Here is a 27,681-nt window from a genome sequence, read left to right as displayed (position 1 = left end):
CTGAAAGCAAATATTGCTTACTGAGGGCTCAGTTCAAGCTGTTGGCAGCTTGCTATGGCAGCAGGCTAGGAATACAAACATTCATGGCAAAAAGGCAGAGGAGAGCTCCTGTCTATAAGTGACTGACACACACAAGGCTGATCTCTTTGAATTTCAAAACCTCCATTCCAGTATCAAATCAGATTTGTTTTTAAAGACTTAGAAGTAAGTCAGACAGCGAATGAAAAGTCTCTGCTGGCATCTAGGGGTGATCTACAGCTGCCCTTTGCAGCTACATACCCTTTCTCTCCCCAAACAATCCTAGAGAAGATAAAAGTCAATTGGGGCCATACAGCTCACTCTGGCTGACATAAAAACAGACCCATCAGTAAGCCAGGGAAAAACATGCATCTGATGTGCTCTGCCTATGCTTAACTCTGATGTCACTGAGCCGAATTGTTAGGGAGCTGCGTTCAGTCAGAGCCTGCACTGTAACCAGTCACTTCACACCAGCCCAAAAGATAGCACATATATACATTTCTACTGAAGATTTGAGACTGTTTTGTGGGTCTAGGCAATCCTAGAGGCTCCTGGAACCTCCACTGTCTAATCAGTGGTTGGAAACATGCCTGTCTGTGTCAAAAGAGGTAAATTCCTTGTTTGATATTTATAATGTGTAAAAATAAGTCCGTGATTGAGACTAGAAACCCCTTTGTAGAAAAGTAATGCAGGCTTAGTACAGTAGAACTTCAATTACGAGCAGACCTTTCAACCCCATGCCTCGGTTGGAAAGAACATACTCAGGCAACAGCAGACGAAAAGCAGGTACAGTATTCTGTTAAACATAAACTACTAAAAAAATAAAGGGAAAGCAGCATTTGTCTTCTGCATAGTAAAGTTTCAAAGTTGTATTAAGTCATTGTTCAGTTGTAAACTTTTGAAAGAACAGCCATAACGTTTTGTTCAGAGTTACAAACAACTTCCATTCCCGAGGTGTTTGTAACACTGAGGTTCTCCTGTACTCTGATGGTGTAGTTAGAACTGTTCCTTTTCCAGATGTAGGAATTAATGTACACCTCAGCTGCCTTCACAGCAATCTGAAATAATTCCATGGTTTCTCAACGTATTATCCTCCTTAAACCAGTATTTGGATTAAGTAGCCGGTATTAAAATAACACTGCTGCCAGTATCATTAAAAGTTTGACTGCAGTAATAAGAGAAGCTAAAGATTAACCATTAAGTTAAATAACTCCGTAGTTAATTTATATGGAAATATCAAATAGTTCTGTGGGCTAGGCTGACAAATACATGATATAATAAAGGCAGAAGTTTTGTGACGCTATTTTAAAAAGTGATACATCTGATTAATGAAACTAGATGGAGGGGGATTTTTTAAAACATACTAAAATAAATCCTAAATAAAAGGAGGGCCCAAACACTTTTGCCATATATCTGAACCTCATTCATTTATGCTACATTTGGCCTTCATTACAAGGTACACGTTTCGGGTCATAAAAATACATTATTAAAAACGTCATGAAACTGAGAAAAAATAGCTGAACTTGCCAGGTACTGAATCTCCTGAAAAGTGCTGAATATTCTTCGGTGGTAATTGAGGGTGCTCTAAACTCCTCAGGATCAGGCCATGAGATGGCAGCATCTAGCAAAAAAAATTGCAGTAGCTTGTGCATGTACATTCAGTACTTTTACCTTTCAACTTTTCCCAGCATTTGCAGGAGAGCCACTAGTGAATTCTATGGAGATGCTTTTTTTTTTTTTCTCTGCATTCGCTATAGAAGGGAAATGTGTGATATGCACTTTGCTATTTTAAGGCATGTGAAAACAGTTTTTTAAAAATGACAGAGCTGAAGGATTAAAGCAGAAATTAGAAAGGAAGTAGCATTTCCCCTTGACTCTGGCCCCAATTTTTGAGCTCTGTCAGCATGAAGTTTCTCACTCCGTTTAGTTGAACCAAAAAGCTCAGTTAAAAGCTCTCTCTTTTTCCAGAAAAAATGTCCAAGGTTTTGATCATGTCCTAGGATCTATCTTGCAGCACTATGTTATAGCTTCTCCATGGCCACCTATGCTTCCTGCAGCATGGTGATCAGTACATCACTAAGTATTCAACTGGGGTCTAAGTACCACCAGGGCCTAACAATATAATTCCTTTGGTGTTATCGTCAGTCCCTATGTTAATACAACTCAAGACCTCATTTGCTCATTTTATGGCTGCTGTATGCTGGTCTGTCTCTATATCCAAAACCCCAAAATCTTCCATTTAGATAGCATAATACTGCTGCCCACTTGGCCCAGACAATTAGCTCATATTCAGGACCTTGAGGTTTGTTTCAGTTAGAAAGATAAATTGGTAATATGAGTCAGGAATATTTTTTGATGCAATCTTGTTTCATTACAGAGACTGAACACAAAGTCCTGTTTCCCTGAACACAGTAGAAATAAACAGGCAGTTCCTTTATTAACAATTCCCAAGTCTTCCTCTGCAGCATGCTCTGTCACTTCTCCCTCTCTGGGCTCTCCTCACTTTCCTTTTGAACACATACAAAGCTTGCCAAATAATCTCTAGACACTGTGTTTGCAAGAGGGCCCCTTAGGGAAACCCTCAGACCTGCTCAGACTTTACCATATGGCCCAGTGTCCTATGCACTATTCTCCTATTGCTTCTAGCTATCACTACGTAAAGAAGGATCTAATTCCTCCTTCCATTTAGCCTGAAAGTAACATGCATGAGCTTAAACCTGGTCTGTGATTGTTTACAGATCACAGACCTGCTGATGGTAGCCATTAATACAGCTTCCAGCATAACACTGCATTCACAATATGTTCTTCCTTTGTTCCAGTCTGACTCTTGGACAGTTGTCTACGCTGACCTGTGTTTGCCATCTGCAATCTGTCCCCTAAATGAATCAAATATATTGTGGCGGTAGCATGTTTAAATACATCCAAATAGTGTTCAAAATTGTGCATTAGCCAATACCATAATCTTAATTTATCAAGAGGACCAACTTTTGACCCATTTACGATGATGTTGATGGGGTTGCCTTGGTGTAAGTCAAGGCAGAATTGGCACATTGTATTCTACAAATAGTGCTTGTAAGGCCTAGAAGGTCCCACTCAGAGGACCCTTCTAACCTAAAGGGTTCCATGACTGTACACAGGATTGGCCACCAACTTGAAAAAGACTTAGAAAGTGACCAGAAGACAAGGCAACTATAGAGAAGGGTGGAATCAGGAGCTCAATCGGTTGTTCTTAGGGAGAGGGTTGCAAGGATCTACTGTAATTTTGGGTTAAAAGAGGCTCCCACAAGGATCTGGGTAGGAATCTCTCCACCGCACAAAACCAAGAGCATGAACCGAGATTGTGTAAAAAGAAGTTCAGGTCAGTTATTAGGAAGACTGTTTTTCACCCAAAATTTGAAGCAGGCCACTGGATATAATACTTCCTGGTTAGCTCTGCTGAGAAGCAGGTGGGAATGTTTCTCTTATGTATGTGTCATTTAAATGCTGTTCAGCTCCATTTGCCAGAGTGAGATTTCACAGAGACTGGACAGGGGCTTGCCCCCAATCAGGAGCAGCATATCAGGATGGTTGGTAACTGCCATGCTCGTAGGTCTCTCAGGCTGACAGTCAGTTCCTCTCCTGTTTTTTGTAACTTCAGCAGCAGTGAGAGCTTGTTCTTGGGAAGCGATGAGGTGGGAGAAATGCTCATTTTTGGAAAATATGCTCTGTGCTTTGTCTGCACACAGTTCTGCCTCTGAAGAGGTTTGGAATGAGCAAAAGCCCAATGGCTCCAGAGGCTGGCTAAAGGTCTTCATTTCTATCTCGTTGCCACCATCGTTGCTGAATGGTTGGTGTACTGGCTGCTGGCGAAAGTAGCCATGAAAATGGGCATTCTGCTTTGAGACCGCCACCAACTTTTGAGGCTCTTTCCCTTTTGGACACCAGTGATTGATGGGGGATGCCCCAGAGAAACCTGGCATCAGTTGGAAACCAACACCAATTCCCAGGATGCGGTGATACCTTTTAGAAGAAAGAATTACCTCTGTTGTACTAGCCAGTTTTTCCCATATCTGGGAACTGAAATGGTACTTCCACAGGCTGTTGTTAGGCCTAGAGTTTGAAATCCCTCCGCCAAAAGTCAGCATGGAGTCTTGAAAGACCACAGAAGAGTGTCCCACCACTTTTGGAGGACCTTGGCTAAACACAAGGACAGGCAACGTTTAGTGCTTATAAAAACAAGAAGAATATTCATTATTTCAGTTGGAAAAGGAGATGGTCAGAACACTTCTGCCTGCCCTGGGGCATCAAAACTTTGTCCAGCTCAGAGCTGCCTTGGCAACTTGCCCAAAGATCCAGGATATTTTCCTGATATAAAATGCAGCAGACTGCAGCCACTTTCATCTTTTGATATGGAAGGGTGATCCACAGAGACAAGAGGTCCCAGGATGCAATGCTCCCCCTCAATCTGGACAGTTTTTACTTAGATTAAAATCCCAAGATCTCATCCTGGGCCCAGTAGTCTCTGCAGCCTGCCTCTTCCTATTAAAGATAAGGGCAACCAGAAGCCACACCTTTTCCATCCTTGCTCTATTTCCCTCTGTCTCAAACTCAAATCCAAGGAACAGTGAAACCTGATCCAACGCAGTTAGCTTAAATCCCTAAGAAATCATAGAAATTGCAAAGATCTTCTTGTGTGTTACAAGGGTGAACAATTGTTCCAGGTGTTCTATTCCGTAGTCCTCTGTCTCATTTTCAAAGATTCAAATACTTCCTCTACTTTAAGCGCCGTTTGCCTGGATACAGTGCCATGGGTGGGGCCTCACTCTTCTCTCGCTAATTTATTTACTATGACAATGAATGAGGTTTACCTTGTTCTGATAGTCGACCACTTGCAGCTTGTAAAGTCCCACTTCCATAGGTCCCTCTGTTCACTCAGCCCCATCAGTCCTCCGAACAGGTACATGCCCGTGCCGTAAACCACAGCAGTGTGACCATGCCGGGGTCCTGGACCAGCATCACAAGACAGTGGAGATACCTTTGACCACTCTCCTGTATCTGAAAGTAGAAGGTAACATTACAGAGATATCAAGAATGCTTGATAACTGAGAACAACCGTATTTAAAGAACAAAGCAACATGTAGCTGTGAGGATGGTTTCATTTCCTCTCCATTCCCTAAAGTTAATCCGGCATGAGATGCCATGGTAATATATTAAATCTAAAGTATGGTGGTTAAAAAAACCCAAAACCTATTCTGAAGTGTAAGTGTTAATGAAAGTTCCAGATGGGCAACGCTGGAGGCATTTATTTACAGAGCAGGTACTGCAGGCTTCCTAACACTGCCCTGCCCTGCCCTGCGCTTCAACTCTGACCTGGAAAGACTGCTTTGCTTTCCAGGGATGAGAGGGTATGTCAGTCGTCATGCACACTTACTCATTAGTGCCTCTGCTGGCAATGGGTTGGAGGAACACAGGATGATGCAGATACACCAACTGATTCCGAACAAGCCATTGAACAGCCATTAGATGACACATGCTTTCAGTCACTCTGAGCCTGGGATTTTCTGGTTTGCAAACCAGGATAATAGACGCTGGTGATGAAATGTGCAGATGGAAACCATCCCCTGCCAATGCAGGATTTTGGTCCCTGTGGTATTTTATACTGAGTCTGAGCAATTAGAGATGCTTAAAATTCTGCAGTAGAACACACTTTGTCAGAGCAGACCCTGTCTGTTGAACAGCTTTGAGACACAAGATTGAGAATAGCTGTCTTTCTTTGCAGTTTACGACTCCAGTTGAAAAGCCAGTTGCAACAGCACCAATTTACAGAGAAGAGTGGCAGATTAAAAGTAGGGTTCTAATTCAGGAATTGAATTCTGTTTACAGAGTGGATGTTTATAGGGATGTAGATAAGGCCTTCAAAAGATGGATTCACTTCTAACAAGCATTGAGGCCTTGCCCTGGATATTAACACCAGTAACAAGCCATTGGTATTGCTGCACCTCTACAAACCCCTAATGTAGACACACAAAGCCACTGAAACAGGGATAAGATGAATGCAACTTGCAACTTACCCAGTCTACATGAGAAGTTTGAATGAGTGCAGTTATAGTGGAGAGTGACCACTGAATCGTGGAATCAGGGAAGGTCACCATTGTAGCTGAGGTTTAAGGTTTTTAGTAGTCCTGTTTGAAAACTTGAAAAATATGACAGCAGACAGCAAAAGCTATCAGCTGATCTCTGTACAGTGGACTCTCTGAAATTGTGTTGGAGACCTCAGCCAAAGGACTAGTGCAGAACAGGCAGACTCCTTCAGAACTATGGTGCCCTGCTAGCATTAATTCCAGCCTAAAATGGGTTTTCTCTGCAATCAGAATGTGAGGGGAAAAAAATTATTAAAATGAAAGATTAAATTCTGCCCGCCACAGCAAAATCTGAGGATTTACACAGGTTTCTATACAATCCCTGCTGATAAGGGGTTTCTTAAGAGGCCGATCCACATCCCACTGAAGTCATGATGGAGGCTCTCCATTAACTTCACTGGGCATTGGATCAGATCTTAAGAGAAGTTTTAACTTACCAAAATGTAAAGCCCAAAACTCTTGTGAAATCCCTTTGATGTCGAAGTATCCCCCATAGATGTACATGCTGGAATTGTACACTACTGCGCTGTGGCCCTTTCTGTTAGCTGGAGCAATGCTCTGAAAACATTTTAGTAATGAAATGAAAAATCACTTTAACAAACTTTGCCATAGACATCCTGGATTTATGTAGGTTTATCTCAGCACCACTTTCTGCCCCCAATTTAAGAAAAGAAAATCTAGTGATATCTGGGTGAAAATCTTAGCAATTTTGATTTGAGTGATTCCATGGTCGGAATTTTATGAAATATTAATTTTTGCACTAAAACATGAAAATTCAAATCTTCAGATGTGCTGATGTGAAAACTGATCCCATAGCTGAACAAAAAGTCAATGTTTACATTTTGAGGTTTTCATTCAAAAACAGGAGTGGGTTTTTTGTTTGTGTGTACTGATTCACTTTTTTCCAAAGAAGTCTCTAATTTAGAGTGAAGAAATGAAAAAATTGCCAGATTTTTGTGAAAACAGCACACATCAAACTTGGAGGTTTATGAATATCGTCAATATTTTTAAACAATCCTAGTTTTAAGAGAATAAGCCTCTTGTAAAGTGGCAACCCAGGCTTAATATTGGCCCTCTTGATTGAGTGTTAAAAGAACAGTAGAGGTAATAACATTCAGCATTTACATCCTAGGATCAAAGTGTTTCGCAAAGGTAGGTAGTATCCAGGTTTTTCAGACGGGGGAAACCTCAGCTATTGAAATTGCAGGGAAAGAAAGCAGTGTACTTTACAGCAACATATCCCTGAAGAGTCTAGACTGGAACTGTTTTGGGGAACACATTTTAAAGCAATCAACATGCATTTGATTCACCCATTCCCTAGCTCCCCTTACCTCAATCTCCACTGCTGTGTGCCGGCACTCACTCCATCTCGCTGAATCTAAAAAGATTGTTTTAACGAAGTGTAGTTTATATCTAAGACCACAAGAGGACACTGTTGCGTAAAAAAAAATCTGAATAGCAATTTAAAAAGTGGCATCCTGGTATATTTACCATATAGCAAGGAGGAAACACTAACATAGCAATATCGTGAGCTACCAAAGGGCATATTGTAATTGCCTTTCTCTTAGTTGTCTTTTCATTTTCTGAGCTAAGAAAATATTAGACTGTATTATATACTTCCTACTACTGACCAGATGCCCCGATTTTATAGAGACAGTCCCAATTTTGGGTCTTTTTTTTATATAGGCTCCTATTACTTCCCACCCCCTGTCCTGATTTTTCTCATTTGCTGTCTGGTCACCCTACTTCCTACACCAAGGTTTGTCAATGTAAATATCACCATTGGCAATTCTGTATGTTATACATAAAAAGTCTGAGTTTTCTGCTGGGGAATGCTCTTCTTTTGTAACATTGTAATGTAGTCTTAGGGTATGTCTATACTTTCTGCCGGATGGGTGAGTAGTGTTCAATGTATCGGGGATCAATTGATTGCGTCTTGTCTGGACACGATAAATCAATCCCTGAATTGATGCCCATACTGCACTTCAGCAGGAGTAAGCAGAGTTGTCGGGGCAGTTGACTCGCCGCTGTGAAGACGGCCAGGTAAGTCGAACTAAGATACTTCAACGCGTAGCTGAAGTTGTGTATCTTAGTTCGAACACGCCCCACCCCCCGCTAGTGTAGCCCAGACCTAAATGCGCAAAAGTTCCATTTTCCTTGAGATCTTGGTAGTGAATATTTTTAATAAGGGGAATTCTAAAAAAAAGGTCAATCTTTAACTAGTACTCTATAGAGTCCAATTTTTACTGATGGACAATTTAGTACTATGACTCAGGGAAGCCTATTTCATGTGATGCTTTCCACTTCGATAGGAGTTTTCATCCGAGGATCTCAACATTGATTAATTCAGCCAAGTGAGTGAGTATTTCTACTTTACAGATGGGAAACTGAGGCAGAGGTAAGCAAGAACTTGCCTAAGATCACATAGTGAAATCAGGAGAGAATAATAGCAAGGAGGCTTCACTCCCAGTTTTCGCCTGTACCATGCTGCACTTCATGGGAAACTATATATAATACATATCAGAGAGGTAGCCGTGTTAGTCTGGATTTGTAAAAGCAGCAAAGAATCCTGTGGCACCTTATAGACTAACATATATAATATAATATATATTATAATATGCTTATGTAATGTTACATTGAAATATTAATAGTAAACTATTTAACAGCATGTAAAATTAAATACTGTAATATTTCCCAAGGGAAATATATAAAATATTATTGGATATAATATTAATGACCCATTGCCTTTATTAGAGCTAAATCAGTGATAAAACAAACAAAAATTTGATCTTTAAAGACGGTCAGGAAAAATTTTAAGAAATGCTGTTTTCAATTTTCCCTTCATCTCAAGTCGTTTTCTACCTTATTTGATCATTTTAGGGCATGTCTACACTTACCAGGGATCAATGCTGTTGCGATCAATGCACTGGAGGTTGATTTAGCAGGTCTAGTGAATACCCGCTAAATAGACCGCAGGTCATTCTCCCGTCGACTCCAGTACTCCACCGGAATGAGAAACGTAAGTAAGTTGACGGAAGAGCATCTCCCGTCGACACAGTGCGGTGTAGACACCACCATAAGTTGACCTAAGCTACATCAACTCCAGCTACGTTATTCACTTAGCTGGAGTTGCAAAACTTAGGTCAACTTACCCCTGTAGTGAAGACAAGTCCCTAGTGCCAGCCTTTCTATGTGTTCCTCAGAGTGCAAAATACGTTACTATTTTCCTCCCATAACAGATAAACATTTGTGAGTTTTCTTCACCATTGGACATAATTTAGAAAAAAAATCTCCTCATCTCTAAGCCTGCTATTTCACTGCTAAAGAATTTCTTAAAGATCAACTTATAAAACTCTAAAAGTAAGGAGTCTGATGAAAATGCTGAGAACCTCGAGTACAGAAATGTTGCTACAAAATATTTCCCAATGGAAAGAAAAATTGATTGTTTGGCAGTTTCACAGCCTAATTTTTAAGACAAATTCTCTCTGTGGTTTTGTGTATAAAACTCCCAATGAAGCCAAAGGGAAATGTGAGCATGTGTACATACATGTATATCAGAGGACACAACTAGACCCTTACTATTTATTACCCTCTGTGGAATTACTGTGTATTTGAACAAGCCTGTTTTGCTGCCTCTTGGAAGAAAACTGGTTATCTTGTTCCATACCAATGTCATAAATCCAGAGAGGGATCTTCGCCTGCATAAAAGCAGAATCCACCATCCCACCGAAAATATAGAGGATGTCCTGCAAGCACAATGATATTAGTGTATCATCCAGAGGCGGCCAAGTGCAGTACAAAAATCTAAAAATAATTTTAAAAGGACAAAGCCCCCATCACCAAATAAAGTACCCCAAAATGCACAGCCAGTCTTAACCAATGAACAGGAGTGCCACTAAGCAATTTTTTTATTATTTGAGTGCTGTATAAGGGTAGCAAAAAAATCATCCAGTGATAATATAGTAATTCTTATTTATCACCTTCCTCAAAACATTTTACAAACGACATACAGATATCACCGCTGAAATGCAGCCACATCTTGGGGGAAAGGTGACAACTATTTCACAGGGCATAGCAACACTCCTCAACAGTTTGTGCCAAGCACCAAAGAAAAACATCTATTAGGAGCAGGACTAATCTAAACTCACCTGATAAGCCACCATTGAATGTTCTTCCAGTTCTTCTGGGCCATCTTTTGAACAATCCAGTTGTTCCCATTCGTTGCTTGCTAGGAAACAAAAGGAGAGCCAAACTGGATACACACAAACCACATGGAAGTCAGCAGAGTGAAAATGAGATGCTTTGAAGGAGGCATCTTTGGTTCTGCCCGCACTTCCAAAATTAGACACAGTTGATATTGGGATCAAACACAGTTTTCCCCTTGACTGGTGTGGGAAGGTGAAAATGTAAACAACTTTAACTGAATTGTTTATTCTCCATTTTTTTTCCTATTAGCATGGAAGGTTGAATTAGTTCCTCCCACAAAATAGGTTTGTACTTTTCTATTTGGCAAACAATTGTATCTCTCTCTTGGTTTGAACAGAATTAAAATTGTTACTGTTTTTTATATATTGTACACCAAAGCCTTGATATCCCACAAGCATCCATGTCAGCATAACACTGGGATTCATGCTAGTTAACTGATACTATCTGGGCGAGAATGGGGAGCACAAAACTGGGGTGTTAAATGAATTTCACAAAAAAAGTGTTTGTTTTAATTTCTTTGTAATGGAAGGTGCAAATTTGATAATTCAGCCTTACAATATCCAGCTATTTCTGTTACTGTACTAAAATGTTGCAGTCATTATCTGCATTTTAATATATGTAACTTGAAGCAGAGTATTATAAGGAAAGCATTATTTTTGACTTAAAATAACGAAGGGAAAACAAATCCTATGCTTCGGTGTGTCATGACAACAGCAACATATGCGCACCCCATTGCATAATTATCTAGGTGCACTATGGGCTTTTCACCTACGTCACAACCATTCAGCGTTGCCACTTGCAAGAAGCAGAACACCAGCTTCGATGAATCAATATGGCAAATCCTGCCATTCCTAAACTGTGGAATGTGAACTTGATATTCCATCTATTCACTTTACAATTTAAGAAGGTAGCAGGTGAACCATTAAACTTTGGGAGCCGGTGGCCTAGAGACTTCTTATGCCATGGAGTCGCTCCGATTTCACAAGGATCCATGTGTGACTCTGCATCAAAGCATACAGTGGAGGGACAGGCTTACCTATATTGTACCGCCAGAAGTCACTTAGGCTGCTGTTGCATCGACCCCCGTAAAGATAAACAAACCCTCTGCAGATGCTGCAAGCATGTTTGAACCGATCGCATGGAAGAGGCTTGCTCTGTGGTACAGGTTTCCATAGGTACTTTGCAGTGTTCCTTTTCATCCCTACATCTGGGTTCTTGCCAAATCCATTGTCTTCTATAAAGGGCAGCAGTACTAGGGAGAGGCCCCCAAAAAGTCAGGGACCCAATCTCATCTTGGTAGGGTCTGTGAATGAGAGTGAGGATTTAAAATAGTGTCAGAACTTTGATGCAGCCCTATGATACAAAATGTTCCTGATTTCTTCCTGTCCCATCAAAACTTACACTGTTTAAATTATGTCAGTCAATGAACTCCACAGCAACACCACTTCTTTGATCAATTAGGGGTATCATGGTATAATTCCCCACTCTGAACCTTAGCGTCCAAGAGATGGGGTACCAGCATGAATTCCTCTAAGCTCAATTACCAGCTTCGTACTTGCAGCACTGCCACCAACCAGGAATTCCAGTGCCTGGTACACTCTGGTCCCCCCAAAACCTTGCCAGGGGACCCCCAAGACCCAGACCCTCTGGATCTTAACACAAGGAAAGTAAACCTTTCCCTCACCGTTGCCTCTCCCAGGCTTCCCCTCCCTGGGTTACCCTGGAAGATCACTGTGATTCAAACTCCTTGAATCTTAAAACAGAGAGGAAAACTCACCTTCCCCCTCCTCTCTCCCCCTCCCAGACTCTCCCTGAGAGAGACAGTAATCCTAACACAGAGAGAAATTAGCCTCTCTCTCCCCCTTCCCTCCTTTCTCCCCACCAATTCCCTGGTGAATCCAGACCCCGTCCCCTGGGCTCTCACACCAGAATAAAAAAACAATCAGGTTCTTAAACAAGAAACTTTTAATTAAAGAGAGAAAAAACAGTAAAAATTATCTTTGTAAATTTAAAATGGAATATGTTACAGGGTCTTTCAGCTATAGACACTGGGAATACCCTCCCAGCCTGAGTGTACAAGTACAAATTAAAATCCTTCCAGCCAAATACACATTTGAACTCCTCCCAGTCAAACATACGTTTGCAAATAAAGAAAACAAACATAAGCCTAACTCGCCTTATCTACCTAGTACTCACTATTCTGAACTTATAAGAGCCTGTATAGGAGAGATTGGAGAGAAACCTGGTTCACATCTGGTCCCTCTGAGCCCCTAGAGTGAACAACAACCAAACACTAACAGCACACACAAAAACTTCCCTCCCTCAAGATTTGAAAGTATCCTGTCCCCTGATTGGTCCTCTGGTCAGGTGACAGCCAGGCTCACTGCACTTGTTAACCCTTTACAGTCAAAAGAGACATGAAGTACTCCTGTTCTGCTAACCCTGAACTATCTGTTTATGACAGGGGGTAATACACTGATTATAATACATTTGGACTTCAGTAAAGCATTTGATATATTGACTCACAAAATCTTCCTTTCCTAACCCAGTGTTTTTCAAAGTTCGGGCTGCGACGCAGTATTGGATCGTGGCATGTAAGGCACTGGGTCCCCTTTCTCAGCACCCAGGGACCTCAGCGGCTCTGGTCAGCACTGCTGACTGGGATATTAAAAGTCCCATAGGTGGTGCTGCCTAGCTAAGGCAGGCTAGTGCCTACCTGTTCCAACACCACACTGCGCCTCGGAAGCAGCCAGCAGCGGGTCCAGCTTCCAGGCAGGGGGGCTACAGGGCTCTGCGTGTTGCCCCTGCCCTGAGCACCGGCTCCGCATTCCCATTGGCTGGGAACCGGCCAATGGGAGCTGGGGGGGTGCGTACCTGTGAGTGAGAGACACCCAGAGCTGCTTGCACGCTTCAGCCTAGGAGCCAGACCTGCTGCTGGCTGCTTCTAGGGCATAGTGCGGTCTGTGGTGCCAGGAGAGGCAGGAAGCCTGCCTTAGCACCCTGGCTGCGCCGCTGACTGGGATCCACCAGAAGTAAGTCTGAGCCTCAATCCCCTGCCCCAGTCCTGAGTCCCCCCAAACCCAGAGCCCCTTCCTGTACCCCAAACCCTCATTCTCAGCCCCAGCCCAGAGCCCTGACCCCCTCCCACACCTCAACCCCGTGCCCCAGCCCAGAGCCCCCTCCCACGCCCTGAATCCCTCATTCCCAGCCCCACCTCGCAGCCCACACCCCAATCTTCTGCCCCAGTCCACAGCCCCCTCCCGCACCCCAAACCCCTATGCCCCAGCTCCACTGGGTTGCAGACATCAACAATTTTCTTCAACTGGGTCCCCAGAAAAAAAGTTTTAAAACCACTGTTTGAATTTAAGACTTCTGTGAATTGAAAAGTGGTTGGAAGATTGCAAATAAAGGGCAATAACAGACAATGGGCTTAGTCTGGGAAAGGTTACAGAAATAAAACCACAGGGACTGTGGGTAGGTCTGTTTTACATCCTCTTGTAATCTGTGTCTGATACCAAATTGGAAGGATAAAATATAGAGATGAAAGTGGCGCACAAGAAGTAACCCAGACTGAATTTAGACTGCCACATTCAAAGGCATCTGGAGTCAAGGTAGACCTGGTGAAAACAAAATAATCCTTTTAACCTAATTTGCCACAAGATGTCACTGTATTCAGTGCAAAGACAGCAACAGCAACAGCATTCATCTACCTTTTTTTTTTAAGCTTTAACCCTTTTCTTGTTGGGGCATGGCTAATGCTTAAGGCTGCTTATTTTATGATAGCACAGATAATTTTAATAGTGGCAGCCGTTCAGTTTTAAAAGACACACCATTGTGAAACTGACTGTGCCTTTTTCAACACTCTTGGTGTTGGCCAGAGTCCAGAATGACAAGAATTGAGAAAGTGGCAAGGTGGAAATCTAAGGTTACAGATTACAGACTAGCAGGCAAAGCACATTTGAAAATATCAGTCAGTAGTCAGAGGTGTGCAGGCATACTAAATAGCTAGTGCTCTAGGGAACCATCTGACCTGCTGCAGGACTAAATGAAATCTACTCTTAGGGCATCTGCTTTGACTAGAATACTTACAAAGCAAAAAAGAGGATGTGTTATCACTCTCTTCAGTGACTGAAGATCTGGAAATATCCTTAAGCTAACTAGATGAATGGGTCTGAAACCCTTCGTTTGCCAAGATAAACATGCCAATCCAAAAACAAAGAAAACCCCCGCTCATATGCAAAAGTTTGCCCTTACGTTTACGTTAAATCTAAGTGGAAAGTAAAGGATTATGGAAGAGGCGAGCTGCCACTACAGAAAAAGAAAAATCTTTGGAAGGAGTAAGTCAGTGGTTAATAAGATGCTAGTTCTCCCAGTCTATGTTTTGTTAATGGTGCCAAGGTTGGACATCTGAGAAAATGCGGTCAGAGCTACCTGTCTTCTTCAGTGCTAGAAGACTAGAATGGTTCAGTTTAAGGATGAAGCAAAGGAATAGAAAGCAGATTCTGGAAAGTTTTAACCTCTTGATCTCAGGACATGATGCTAGTGGACCTGCTCCTAGAGCAAAAAAGGAAGGACACCCACTGTTACCAGAGGAAGAAGAAAAGGTCTGACTGTCACTCTCCAGGGCAAAGCGTGTTGAGAAAGAGGAGGAGTCAAGGGCCCTTAAATAGCATGACCAGACAGCAAATGTGAAAAATCGGGACGGGGGGAGGGTAATAGGAGCCTATATAAGAAAAAGACCCAAAAATCGGGACTGTCCTATAAAATCGGGACATCTGGTCACCCTACCCTTAAAATATAGATTCTTCTCCTTGATAGTGTTGTAGGGAGGAGATGTCTGCTTGGTTGAGAGATAAAGACAGCAGAATCCATGGCAAAAGTAGGCAGGGGCCTGGTGAAGCTCATTTATGTGGATAATTTTTGGACTTTCAACTACTGTTATGTTGTGGATATTCTTGGATTTATCACTTCACACTTTGAGGAACTGAATGTGTGTTGTGATGCTATAAATAACCTTGTGTTATACTACTGCTTCTGTGGACACGGGTATTCTGTACTATCCTGTAGACAGGAAGATACTAGCCATATTTCTGACCACTTCTGCTCCTGAAAATTATCCTGGCAAGGTTTAAAAAAAAAAGTAGAAAAACAGTAGTGTTTTGCTAAAGGACAGCTCTTATTAATAGTACATGCTGCTAATCTCACATCCTCCTTAGAGTCTTAAGGGACTGTGGCTATACTTCACTTACTGTCCACTATTAGTGTATGCTGTTACTGTGTGCTGTGAAACAGGTCCTGCACCTTAGTGGTGAGAGAGGCTATTCCCAGGTACAATATATGAAGCCCTTTGGCATCCTAATAGAGCAGAGGGGCAATTTAAATCTGAATGTGGTTTGCATATAAAGCAATTACATCATCTGAGTCTGTAGCCAGAAAGCTCCATTGCCTCTGTTGCTGCTCACAGCTTTACTAAGTGGCAGCAAAATGAAATTAACAAGAGTGGAAACTTTCAATGGAACTGCACCTCTACCCCTATATAACGTGACCCAATATAACACGAATTTGGATATAACGCAGTAAAGCAGTGCTCCTAAGGGGCGGGGCTGCCCACTCTGGTGGATCAAAGCAAGTTCGATATAACGCGGTTTCACCTATAACGCAATAAGATTTTTTGGCTCCCAAGGACAGTGTTGTATTGAGGTAGAGGTGTATTCATAACTCTGTGTCCAGTAGTGAAACTGTCACTAAACCCATCAGTCTTATGCATGGCAGCAAACAGTAGGAAAAGCAGGTACTGGAATTGCACATCTACTTCTAGCTCAGTGATTTAGTTCTCTAGCTATGGGGCTATTGCAAAAAAAATGTTGATGGCCTGAAAGTCCAGCTAGCAACTTTTGCTGGTGGCCGCTCTGACAATTTTTCCTAAAATATTTAATTAACTTTAGGAAAAACAAATAGATATGCACGTATACAGGTCCAAATCATTGCAATTCATTTCTGTAATGTTTCTTGCAGACTCAGTAGTAAAAATAATGCAAAGATGTCTCTATTCTTTACTGGACCTAAACAGAATAGCAGCACAAATAAGGTGCTTTGCGCAGTCTTCTCTTTTTTGTTGTGGTTTCTTTTGCTTTTTTTACACTTGCTAGCTAGTAAGTCTGCTGCTGTGGAAAGTGATACTTGTCTATTAATATAACTTTTCACAGCCTCCTAGCTAGCTACTAACTCTGCTGTGAAAAGTGGTATTAACCAGCATACAAATATCAGATTTGCACAGTAGATTTGCTTAGCCAGCTGGGCTAGAGGCAATGCGGGGGAAGAGGCAGTGAGCCCAGGGTCAAAGCCAAAGCCTGCTGCTGGGCGGCCACAGCCCAAGGCTGGAGGAGGCAGCGGGGGCCAGGGGTGATGGGGAGGAGTGGTGAACTCGGGGACAGAGCCCACTGCCATGCAGTGGAGCCTGCCACTCATCACTCCAGGGCTGAAGCCTGACCCTGCTGCCCCTGGAAAGTGGGAAACTCACTGGCTGCCTGCTCCTCTGCTGTTTGTCTCCAAAGGGGAGCAGGGCCCAACCCCTGCTGGCAGCCCCAGGGGAGGGGCCACTGATTTGTCCCGTCCCCCCCCCCAATCACTGCTCAGCAGAACGTGGCTACAAAAAAAGCCCTTGATGGCCACAGAAACACTGCTCTAGCTAATAGATGCTTAGTAAGTTTTTCAAACCTGCTCAGTAAGTTTTTGAGCCTCACTCAAACTATACAGCTGTAGTAGTATCATTCAAGATCATTTTAGCAATAGGACTTATTCTTTATATCTTTCTGTTTGCAGAACTAACAGAGGCATTCAGTATTGCTTCACAGGCAACATAATCAAACAGGCTCATGTGTTATTAGCTACAATTCTACTAGAGGCTTCAGGAAAATCCCATAACAAGCAAAGTGAAAATAACAGGTAAGTTTGCCATTTAAAAAAATATTTTCCCAAAGGACAAACCATATTAAATTCCTCTTTCAATCAGAGCAGTGATAAAGCTGTCAATGTATTTATCCAAATTACCGCAAATTGCAAGAATTTCTTCTTTAGATTTATTTCTCTCCTAAACTTGGGATGAGCCATCTTTTGAAGTGGAATGAGGCTTGTGAGGATCTGTTCCAAAAAAAATACTTTGTGTCAGGGAAGCAAGGTATCTTCTCTTAATATCAGCTTTCTGTTCAACTATTATCATATATAGACAGGAAGTTTCATCCATGCAGGTGAGGTCACAAGGACACAATGCAAGTAGCAACACATTGTTACACACAATTTTTTTTATTAGAAGCCGCTTTCCAGAACAGGATTTGATTGCTGCAGAAGATCAACTGAGCTTCCTCTGGCCAAGATGGCACTTTGCAAGCACAGTGATTAGATTCTAAAGGGCCAGTTTCTCAGACCTACATTTAGGTATTTCTATCATGCTCATCCACATAGTATAACATAGGTACCTGAAGTTCAGGATTTAAAACCATATTTAGCCATACTTAAGTCAATGAGGCTCTGCACAGGCACACAGGTCTGCTCCCATAACTCTGATTACAGGATGCGGGCCATACAATGACACAGAAACTACAAACTTGGACCTCTGTTAAGTTGCCATTTGTTCCTACGCTGTTAATAAAGGAAAACTGATGCTGCAGTAGGTTCAAGGATTAGTGAACTCTTTAATACACAAGAAAATCCTGATCACAGAAGGATCCTATAAGACTGGCTTTCTATGTTCGTAAACACGTTGGCTGAGTAATAGCGGACAGGAATGATCCACTTGCTTAATCCTTTGTTCGTTCTTACAACCTCCTATAATCAACCTACCCTGTTTGTTTTCGCCTCTGAAATGCTACAGAATATCTTAGATTTCACTGCCATGTTGGAACCCAAGCTCTTGTTTAGCAGAGTTCTGAGTATTTAATCACTGTCTGCCAGCCTCCCTCGTTCAGAGAGCGTCTCACACATGGAACATTACAATTAGACTTTTTCAAACATTGGGTCCCCTATTCATTTCCCAAACCCATTAAAAATGTCTGTCCTGGTTTTAAAAAACCTCCATGGATTTATTCCAGGAAACCTCGTGGCCCTTATTTATCTTTACTTCGTTCTGCTCCTTCCCTCTACTCATTAAGCACTACCTTCTTCTTTGCCCCTTCATACAATCTTTTCACTCTTAGCGCAATAGCTTCCTTCTCTGCAGCTCCTGTTACCACCTTCCTATATCTCTTCAACTCACATCAACCATCCATCTTGCCTTACATTTCAAATTAAAAAAAAGGTTTTCCTCCTTTGCCTATATGTCAATCTCTCTCTTCCTCTGCTGTTACTGATCTCTCTCCATACCTTCACATGTAAAAAAAGTTCAGGATACAGTTTGTAACAAGTATGGTGCACAAAGTGAAGCTATGCAGTACAGCATAAGGCATTACCAGGACTCTGGAGATGACAATAGCTCATGCTCAGATTATTGCCTACGTATTGATTTTTTTAATAATCTATTTGCAACAAAAACTAGCAGTGTAGTGTAGTGTAGGGCCCTGAACTACTATACTAGTGAGCATAGTGCTGCCCATTAAAGAACCCCTCTGCAGTCCAGGGGACTAAACTCACCACTACTGTAAATGCAATTTTGATAGCTGGTTATTAGAATGTGCTAGTCTGTTTTAGACAAAGTACGCTGAATTGTATAGCTACATTGCAATTTAATTTCCTTATTAACATTTTTAAACACTCCTCGAACACAAAGTTTAAGGACGCTGCTTAAGAATGAGTGTGTCTTTTCTTTCTAGCAAGACCATCAGGTTTCACTTTGAAGGACTAACCAACTGGATGCTTGTTTGGAGTTCCTAATGTTTTATGGTGTAATGTGGCCTACTGGCTAAAGCACTGAATTGGCGTTCAGGAGACCTGAGTTCTATTCCTGGCTTGGCTACTGGCTTTTGGGTAACCTTGGGCAAGTCCCTTTGCCTCTCTATGCATCAGTTCACGTGTCTTTAAAATTGGGACAGTTATACTTACCTATTTTGCAAATTGTGTTGAGATCTACTGATGAAAAATGCTATATGAGACCTACATTTGTTCCATATGTTAGTGCAAACATTCAGACAGGAAGACATCCCAGTACCTACATGGTCAATAAAGTAAGGCTAAAAATGGAAAACGGGGGCTGAACTGAATTCATGCCTTCTACAATTTTGTTTCTTGTGCACTATTTCAGGGGTGCCCAACCAACAGCCTGCGGGCCGTACACAGCCCGCCAGAGCATTTCATAAGGCCCGCAGCTTGCTTCAATACAGTATACTAACAGTCAATTCATTAGCGTTTTGTTGTCATGTTTACATCATTGTAGTTTACACAAGGAAGTATCAGAAAATGTGATAAAGAATGGGTTTAATTAAAAAAAAGTGTTGTCACATTTCATATAAGCGCAAACCTGTAAATAATAACTCTGTTCGCAGCTCAGAGTTAGGCTAACCAGACCAATACTTCCTTAGTGATTGTTGCTATAAAAATTCAGGAGGACGCCTTTGGAAATGAGCAGATTAGCGATAGCCTGTCCCAGATACAATACATTTGATGGGTGGATGCAAAAATGCCTCCAACAAAAAACAGAACATGGACATTGAATGTTGTGTTTTTCAAGGTAAGTGAACCGATTAATTCTTTTTTGTGCCCCATCAAGACAAATCAGTAGGTCTGATTTGTAAAGAAAGAAACAGCTGCAGTATGGAAGGAATATAACATCAAGAGACACTACAACATGAAACACAGGAAAAGTATAATGAATACAAAGGTGCACACCAAAATGCAAAGATCGCATCTTTGGGAAAAAAAGAAGTTGGAAGTTTACAGCAAATGCTAAGAAGAAAATGCAGCAGCAGTGCAGGCAAGCTACTGTGTTGCTTATTTACTAAGTGTAAATCTTTTTCTGACGGAGTTCATAAAGAAGTGTCTGTGGTCATGGAGGAAATGTGTCCTGACAAAAGGAAACGTATGGAAGCAGTAAGTCCATCTCACCAGATCATTACTTGAAGATGGTATTGGTGCAGATTTAAAAGAACAGCTCTGCGATTTTTGAAAAATGTTTTCAGTGGCTTTGCATGAAAGCAATGACATCACTGACAGTGCTTAGCTGCTAAATTTTCATTCATGAAATAGACGAGGCATTTCAAATCACTGAGGAGCTTGCAGCGTTCCAGACTCTTCATGGAAAAACTACAGGTGAAGACTTGTTTTGGAGATTTGCCAACACTATTAGGGAACTTGGTCTGTCTTAGAATCAACATGTAGGCCACAAGACTGGACTGACTGGGCTGGTGCATAAAGAGATTGATTTGTGCAATGCTGAAAGGCCAGTGGTGTTGCATGGTATTAATCACCAACCTGCTCTGTGAGGCAAAGTTCTAAACTTGGAAAATGTAATGAAAACTGTGGTGGCCACTGTAAACTTGATCAGGGCACATGGGTTGACTCACCACTCTTTTCAAGCATTCCTGAAGGAAACTGATTCAATATAATGAGGTATGTTGGGTTAGTCATGGAAATGAGCTCAAACATTTCTTTGCCTTGCTGAATTAAATCAATATGTTCATGAATGAAAAGTCTAAAAATGTACCTCAAGACTCAGATCCAATGTGGTTGTAAGATTTGGCAATTCTAACAGATTTAACATGCCATTTGACCAATCTCAGATTTGAAGTTGCAAGTAAAGAAAGGCTTGTTTCCCAGTTGTACTCGGATGTGAAAGACTTTCAAGCAAAACTGAAACTCGTGTGACAAACCCTCAGAGAGGGGACACTATCTCAACGTTCCTTCTTATGAAGAACTCAAGATGAAAAAGGTTAGTGTTCCGGTTCCACGTGCCCAAATGGTAAAATTACTAGACCTCTCAGATGAGAATTTTGAGGTCAGATTTTCCAAATTCAAATCATATGCAAGTGACATCCGTCTGTTTGAAAACTGTTTTGTTCCTAACGTGGATAATGTCCTTGTCTCTCTGCAAATGAAATTGACTGAACTGCAATTTAACTTCTATTTAAAAGACATGTTTCACAAAAAGAAACTGGTGGAGTTTTCCTCACTGTTGCCCAATGATAATTTTCAAAAGCTACACAAGTTTGCTAGATGAATGTGTACAATTTTTGGCAGCACATACATCTGCGAACAAATTTTCCTCAGTTATGAAGCAGAATAAGTCTAAGCTGCGGTACCTCCTAACAGACTACCACCTGCATGCTGTACTTCAGGTGAGTGTGTCTGACTTTGAGCCAAACTTCAACAAACTGGTTGCTGAGAAACCACTTTGGACTGCTCACTAACTCAGAAAGTGCACTCTTTGTTTGTGATTAGGGAGACTGTAATTTGTTCTTTACTGGTTTATTCCTGATTTCTGTCATCCTGGTACACATTTTATTCACTGATTTCTTTGTTTTTTAAATAGACAACACTGTACATAGAAACAGCCTGTTTTGTATATATTTAGACAGGTTGAACTTAAAATATAAATCAGTACAGGTGACTTCAAATCTTACTAAAATATGTAGAATCTGTTTGATCCAAACAAGGTTGTGCTTACGATTATGTGGACCTGTCACGTAGTAAGGTTGGGGGCACCGCTGCTAAATGACCTTGCAGTCTCAGTGCATCAGGGTCCCTTAATCTCCTAATTCAAATAATTTCTGAGGACTCTGATGACAGGCCCACAAGCAGTTAACTGAGCTCTCCGTCCCATGATTTTTAAGGAAGAGTGTAAGAAGGAAAAGAAAGTTTGATTAGAAAATATATGTAATGCTCTAACCACCTTCTCTTCTGGGTCTCCCAGTGAGTACTACCTTATCAGTGTCTGCATTTTAAACTGTAAACTTCTTGGGCATGCATTGTCTGCAAGTGTGCCTTTGCACTGTGCCCATCACGAGTGCTTAATAATCTCCATTTTGAGTGCTGCTTCCAAAGGAAAACTGCTATAGTTCTGAAATTAATGGCTATAGTGGAAACATTGCTGAGCAACAGTTATTGTTCCCAGGATTAAATACTGATCTCCGTTTTACCTTTGTGTAAATGCTCACTTCTCCTCCTAAATAAATCTGGATAACAAAACCTGCTGAGCTAAATGTTGGTTATTATTTGAAAGAAGGAAAGAGAGACCTATACAACTTACTTCTGATACTCTCCCATCTCTAAATAGCAGAAGATTATTCAAGTAAAAAAAAAAACAAAAACCCAAAACCAGACATACTTGCAGTTGGCAACAGGTTAACCATGCACAGAATGCACATGCAAATCTGCATAAAATCTCTCCAAAAGGAAGTGCACCCTTTTTTACCTAAGTAAAAAAATAAATTCAGAGTCTTTCCAAATGACTGTTTCCAAAGCAGGAGTAAAGAACAAAAAATGTCTGCTTTTTTTAGAGCCCTTTTGCCTCTTCATTCTCAATACCTACCCCACAATCTAACTGCGAGTTAGACAGCTTGGAGTGTGGGAAGAGGAGCTTTCTCCCTAGAAGGCAATAATACAAAGTGTTGACCATAGCACAGAATACACTTTTGGATTAATGGTGCCCCATTGGTATTTCATAATAGAAAAATTAAGAAACAATTTCAGGAAATACAGGAGGAAATAAATAATTTCAGGAAATGCATATTACATGATCATTAAATAGCGATTTGTATATTTACTAGAACATGATTTCTCAAGCAGATCAGAAGCTCAGGTTTCCTGTAATAAAGTATTAATTAATTGAACTATACAATCTGATTTCCCAGCACCGATCTGATTAATTTTCCTGGTTTTAATATGCTCTTCAGAAAAGTTTCAGATTTTAAGAGAATCAAAAGCTTTAGAATTGTAGCAATTTCTCATCCCAACATGTTTGTTTTTCATACTTGTTATTTTTTAAATAATGTTCAACATCTTATGCATGCAATCCTGAAGCCTTTCCACTCAGAACTCCCATTGCAAATGGTATTGTTTGTGTGTTTTTTCACATTGGGCAGCCAGATGTTATACTAGTGGCACGGTTTAGAAGTGTATATATACATGACAGCTTTTGGTGAATCTCATGAGAGAACTTGTGCTGCAAGCCCTTTCTCCAGTGAATAGTCTTATTCATGCAAATATTGCTGTTGGGTTCTTTGCATGAGAGAGGATGACACTATGAACATTGGTTTGCAAGGGGGATTAGGAAGTATTACCCTTAAAAAAACCCCCACCTATTTAGAATTGACAGTCCCTACAGAGATTTGGTTCCACTAAATCACACTTGCAAATACATCTAAGAGGAGTGTTTAATCACCAAAAAGCCCTGACACAGAGTGAGCAAATTTGTCTATTGAGGAAAGGAACAGGTTAATTTGAAATTCGGCTTGGACCAGGGATAAAAAGAAAGTTGCTCTGCATTCAAAGTCAAGAATCAACACAGACTATGCTAAGTACAAAGAAAAACTGCTTTCGGCCCCAGCTGGCTGTGGAAAAAGGAAAATTGACAGAGGCGAACCAAAGGCAATATAAATTACAGAACTGAGATTACATTTGCAAAGCTTAACTGTCCAGTAAGAGACAACAGTGTGCCTTTGTGACCCCGGAGCCGGTGTGGCTTGGTGACACCAAAGAAGCCACAGGCAGCCGACCTGGACTGGAATTTCTGAAAGACGCTGCAGGAGATTCCAGGATGTAAAAGAACAGCCCTCCCAAGAGCGGAAGCATGTTGGAAATTCTGGACAAGCTGTATACAGGATAATCTCCCGTCCACCTCTCCCCCTTCTCTGAACATTATACACAGAAGAGGCCAGTCTGGACGTACGTGTGTATGAAAGGGGCTTGGGGCATTAATGTTTTCCTGAGTGATGTGGGAGCGTTCCCAACACTCTGTTGTTTTATTATTTTATTAATGGAGCTTTAAAAATTCAGTTATATGGTGTGTTTTCTTTATCTTCCCCCAATGATCCTGTAGTGTCAGCCTGATCACCTGACATGAGGGATAGACTGGTAACAAAAATTTGTCACAGTTTGGTGAGCAATTAAGAAGGGGGGAGCCCTGCAGAATTTACACCATCTATTTGTTTTACCCTTGTTATTTTATGTTTGCTTTGCTTGGTACTGTTGGTGTTATATGTTGAGAACTGCATGAGTAAAAGTGAGCCCTAATAGGATAAGGAAACGCTATCTGGTTCTGGTTCTGTTCTGTTTAACCGGTTACTGTTGTTTTTCTGCTCTGTTCATTTGGGCGTTAGAAGCGTGGGCAGAACTGAACCTCTTTTTCGTAATTCCTCGGAGTGGAAGCCATGCGTGCGAGGAAGCTCTGAGGTCGAATTGAGATCCTTCTGTCCCGTCCCCTGTAGCGGTCAGTGTATAGAAGTGGAAAAACCTGGCTTAGACTACAATTTCCTCTGCTCTCTGTGTAATTCTCTTTTCTGTTTAAGTGTCAGCAGACAGATGGATGGGTCTCTGGGTAAACCCTCTAAAGGGGGTTGGATTATATGTTAAGTAAATGGCCTTTGCCCAATGGGCCATGTGTTTTTGTCCAGGTGACAAGCCTCACGAGGGAGGACTCGGGTAGTCTTGTGAGTAAAAATGTTTAAGGGAAGAGACCAGGAGGGGTGGGGACTAGTTGAGAAGCCCACCCTCCTAGCTAAACTGGTAGTGGAACAAGTTGGTGCCCATGGAAGGGATGGTTCAGCAAGAAAAGCAGGATCGGGCCCAGGCGGGCAGGCAACAGAGAGATTGGAAAACTTTAAGGGTGTAGTGGAAGGAAGGAGTCAGTAAGTGTAAGCATGGGGATTTCAAATACCCAGGACTGACTTGGAATGGTGAGTTAGGTTGATAAAAGTGGCTATTGGGAGATAGCAAGTGATTTAAGGGAGAGTGAGAAGTTAACTGTAGTTGTTGGAGGGAACAGCAGTTGAACTTTGTAAAAATGCTAAAGAAGAAAGTTCTTGGTGTCTGTGAAATGTTTGTAAATAAATTCAGGCAAAGAAGTTATTGGATTGCAATCATTTGGTTTGGCTATGAACAATTTAGTTGAATTAGCTGAAGAATGTATACAGTGTTATGTCATTGAAAACCTGGGCTGCCTATGAAACAAATACAAGAAAATATGGGGTAATTCCTCTGTTTTGCCTGAAGTCAACAAGGGTATTTGTATATTTTAAGCGATGATTATCTGCCCAGAAGGGGCAGACCTCTGTTTTTTTGTCTTTCAGATAACCAGAGAAAACTGATGCCAGCTGAACAGCATTCAACATACCATGCATTTACTGGCACAATAGGAATTATGTTCTGTGTTCTATGTTCTGTCTTGTAGTGTTTGTCTTGTGGCCAGAATTGTTGTGTTTAATATTTTTATAGAATAGTCTAGTTTAAAATCAGACAGAAGACCAGAACAAAGGACTCAGACACAAACTTCCCTCCACCCAGATTTGAAAAAGTCCTGTTTCCTGATTGGTCCTCTGGTCAGGTGTTTCAGATTACTTCTTTCCAGGTGACAGAGACGTTAACCCTTAGCTATCTGTTTATGACAGTCGGCAACACCCCCATAGCACAAACTGGCTCTCTCCCAAAACACATCCTCAAAGCAGGGGATCCAACCCCATCCCCCAAAGTCAAAGATTCCAGTGCCCACAGACATGTGTAACTTTTGGCCAAGATGGACTCTGCTCTGCAGACAGCTCTGGCCAAGAGAAGGCGCGTGCAGGAATGCAGCAGGAAAAATCCCTTCCACCCTAGGGACATCTGTTCCAAACCCCCCTGAGTGAACACATACTGGAATAGTACAGTGACTATAGGAAAGGGAAATATTTATTCACAGAGGGATGAATGGAGAAAAATAACAACGGGAAAGACAGGGAGAGCGGTAAAACAGACTTGCATGCAACGCAGGGCCCCACAGGCCCAGTGGTAGCACAGTCTGGAAGGGCAGACACTGAGCAGTGCGTCTGCACTCAGAGTTCAGGAGTCCTGGGCAAAGTTCCAGTCCGGTGGTGAGTCTTGGGTGTTCCTGGTCGTCTTCGGCGCTAGTGAACTTTCCCTCAGCAAACCCCTCCGGGGCCCTCTTCTGCCGCTGTCTGCAAAGCCCCACAGAGAGACCCCCTCCCCACTTAACTAGCTACAGCCTCCCTCCTTATCCCCAGTGCAAGGCCACAAGCTCCAGTACTCACAGCCCCATGCAGCTCTGGGCAGCCGTGCTACTGGGTCCAGCTCCGGTCTGTCCCCAGTGCTGCTCCTGTCCTGGGCTGTCCCCGTGCGTCGCTGCTTTGTCCCTCGCAGACTCTGGGCAGCTTCGCTCCCGCTGGCTGCAGCCCTTCTGCCTGGAGCTCCAGACGCACACCCTGTCGCTCTTCCCCCTCCCCCCTGCACTTCCTCCTCCCCCCCCCAGGACAAAGATTTAAAGGGCCATGCTCTCTCAACCCCAAAGGGGTTACACACAGGTGGTGGAGCTTTCCACTGCACACAAACTGGAGCCTCAGTCTCTACCCACCTCACACAGTGCCCATAAAAAAATACACTGGAGGGACTAGACAGAGAGAAAATGCCCCCTCAAATCTACACATCCACTGAGAGGCTGGGACAGAGCCCACTCTGAACAGACACACTGGGGGGGCAGGGGGCAGAGATGGCCAGGGACTGAGCCCCCTTCACAGAAACACTGGGGCGGGGAGCAGGTTAGGAGCAGAGCACACACCACAGAACGGGGGTGGAAGGAGGCAAAGCCCCCTCCCCAACCTACCCAGTGGGGGGAAGAAGGAGAGGGAGGGACAGAGGCCCCTCCCTCACCCACAGCTGTGGGAAAGGGGGGGATCAAAGCTCCCCCAAACAGACAGCAGTGGGGTGAGACAGCAGCCTCAACTAACAGCCGGGAACAGCCCCCACCCCGCGCACGCACCCTCACACACGGGACGGTCCCCACCCCTGCATAACAGCTCTGGAACACTCGCCATGGGACAACGTGCACCCCAGCCCTGGGGCCCCCTCGCTTCCCATCAGACTCTGGGCATCAGCTCCCCTCTGGGGAAGGGTAAACCCGACGCAGCCGTGAGTGTGGGAACTGCAGGGCAGGCGGCGTGTGCCTGCAGGTGGAAGGCGCACACCTGGCCGGAGCACGGCTCACCTCAGGTGAGCAACTAGGCACATGGGGCAGGCAGGGGCCCTCCTACCTATCGGGGATGGAAGTGAACGTGGTAGCGCATGCCGGAGAGGTTTGCAAGGCATATGCTATAATGAATGTAACCAGTGCAGGGTGTAATAAGTAGGGATGAATTAATAAATCTACAGCGATATACTAGTACAGCTGTTAACATTTTAATCCTCGCTAGCAAACAAATGCTGGAAA

The 27,681-nt window shown here is 42.5% G+C and overlaps 1 protein-coding gene across 3 annotated transcripts; it reads right to left on the bottom strand.

The window, feature by feature from the left end:
* Positions 1-906: 906 nt before the first annotated feature.
* Positions 907-27,681, bottom strand: LOC115660003 (tip elongation aberrant protein 3-like). 3 transcript variants are annotated; one of them, XM_030580891.1, is made up of 8 exons: positions 26,510-27,681; positions 11,380-11,646; positions 10,286-10,365; positions 9,805-9,883; positions 7,469-7,515; positions 6,575-6,695; positions 4,866-5,052; positions 907-1,639 (listed from the first exon to the last, which is right to left on the bottom strand). In XM_030580891.1, the coding sequence occupies exons 2-8, from the start codon at positions 11,540-11,542 to the stop codon at positions 1,618-1,620; spliced, it is 699 nt and encodes a 232-aa protein (XP_030436751.1). In that variant the 5' UTR covers positions 11,543-11,646; positions 26,510-27,681; the 3' UTR covers positions 907-1,617. The 3 variants fall into 3 exon arrangements, with proteins under 3 accessions (XP_030436751.1, XP_030436749.1, XP_030436750.1); XM_030580889.1 differs by having other exon boundaries at positions 907-4,194; positions 26,510-27,679; XM_030580890.1 differs by lacking the exons at positions 9,805-9,883; positions 26,510-27,681 and having other exon boundaries at positions 907-4,194; positions 11,380-11,467.

This window comes from Gopherus evgoodei, chromosome 11 (assembly GCF_007399415.2).
Source record: "Gopherus evgoodei ecotype Sinaloan lineage chromosome 11, rGopEvg1_v1.p, whole genome shotgun sequence".
Lineage (NCBI taxonomy): Eukaryota > Metazoa > Chordata > Testudines > Testudinidae > Gopherus > Gopherus evgoodei.
This window is presented reverse-complemented; position numbering and strand designations above follow the sequence as displayed.

Excerpts from the sequence above, each read along its gene's own strand:
- LOC115660003 (XM_030580889.1), bottom strand. The coding sequence starts at position 11,542 with ATGAAAAGGAACACTGCAAAGTACCTATGGAAACCTGTACCACAGAGC. Across the intron at positions 10,366-11,379 it reads CTTCTGGCGGTACAATATAG|CAAGCAACGAATGGGAACAA; the intron begins GTAAGCCTGTCC and ends TTTGTTTCCTAG. Across the intron at positions 5,053-6,574 it reads GTTTTGGGCTTTACATTTTG|ATACAGGAGAGTGGTCAAAG; the intron begins GTAAGTTAAAAC and ends TTCTACTTTCAG.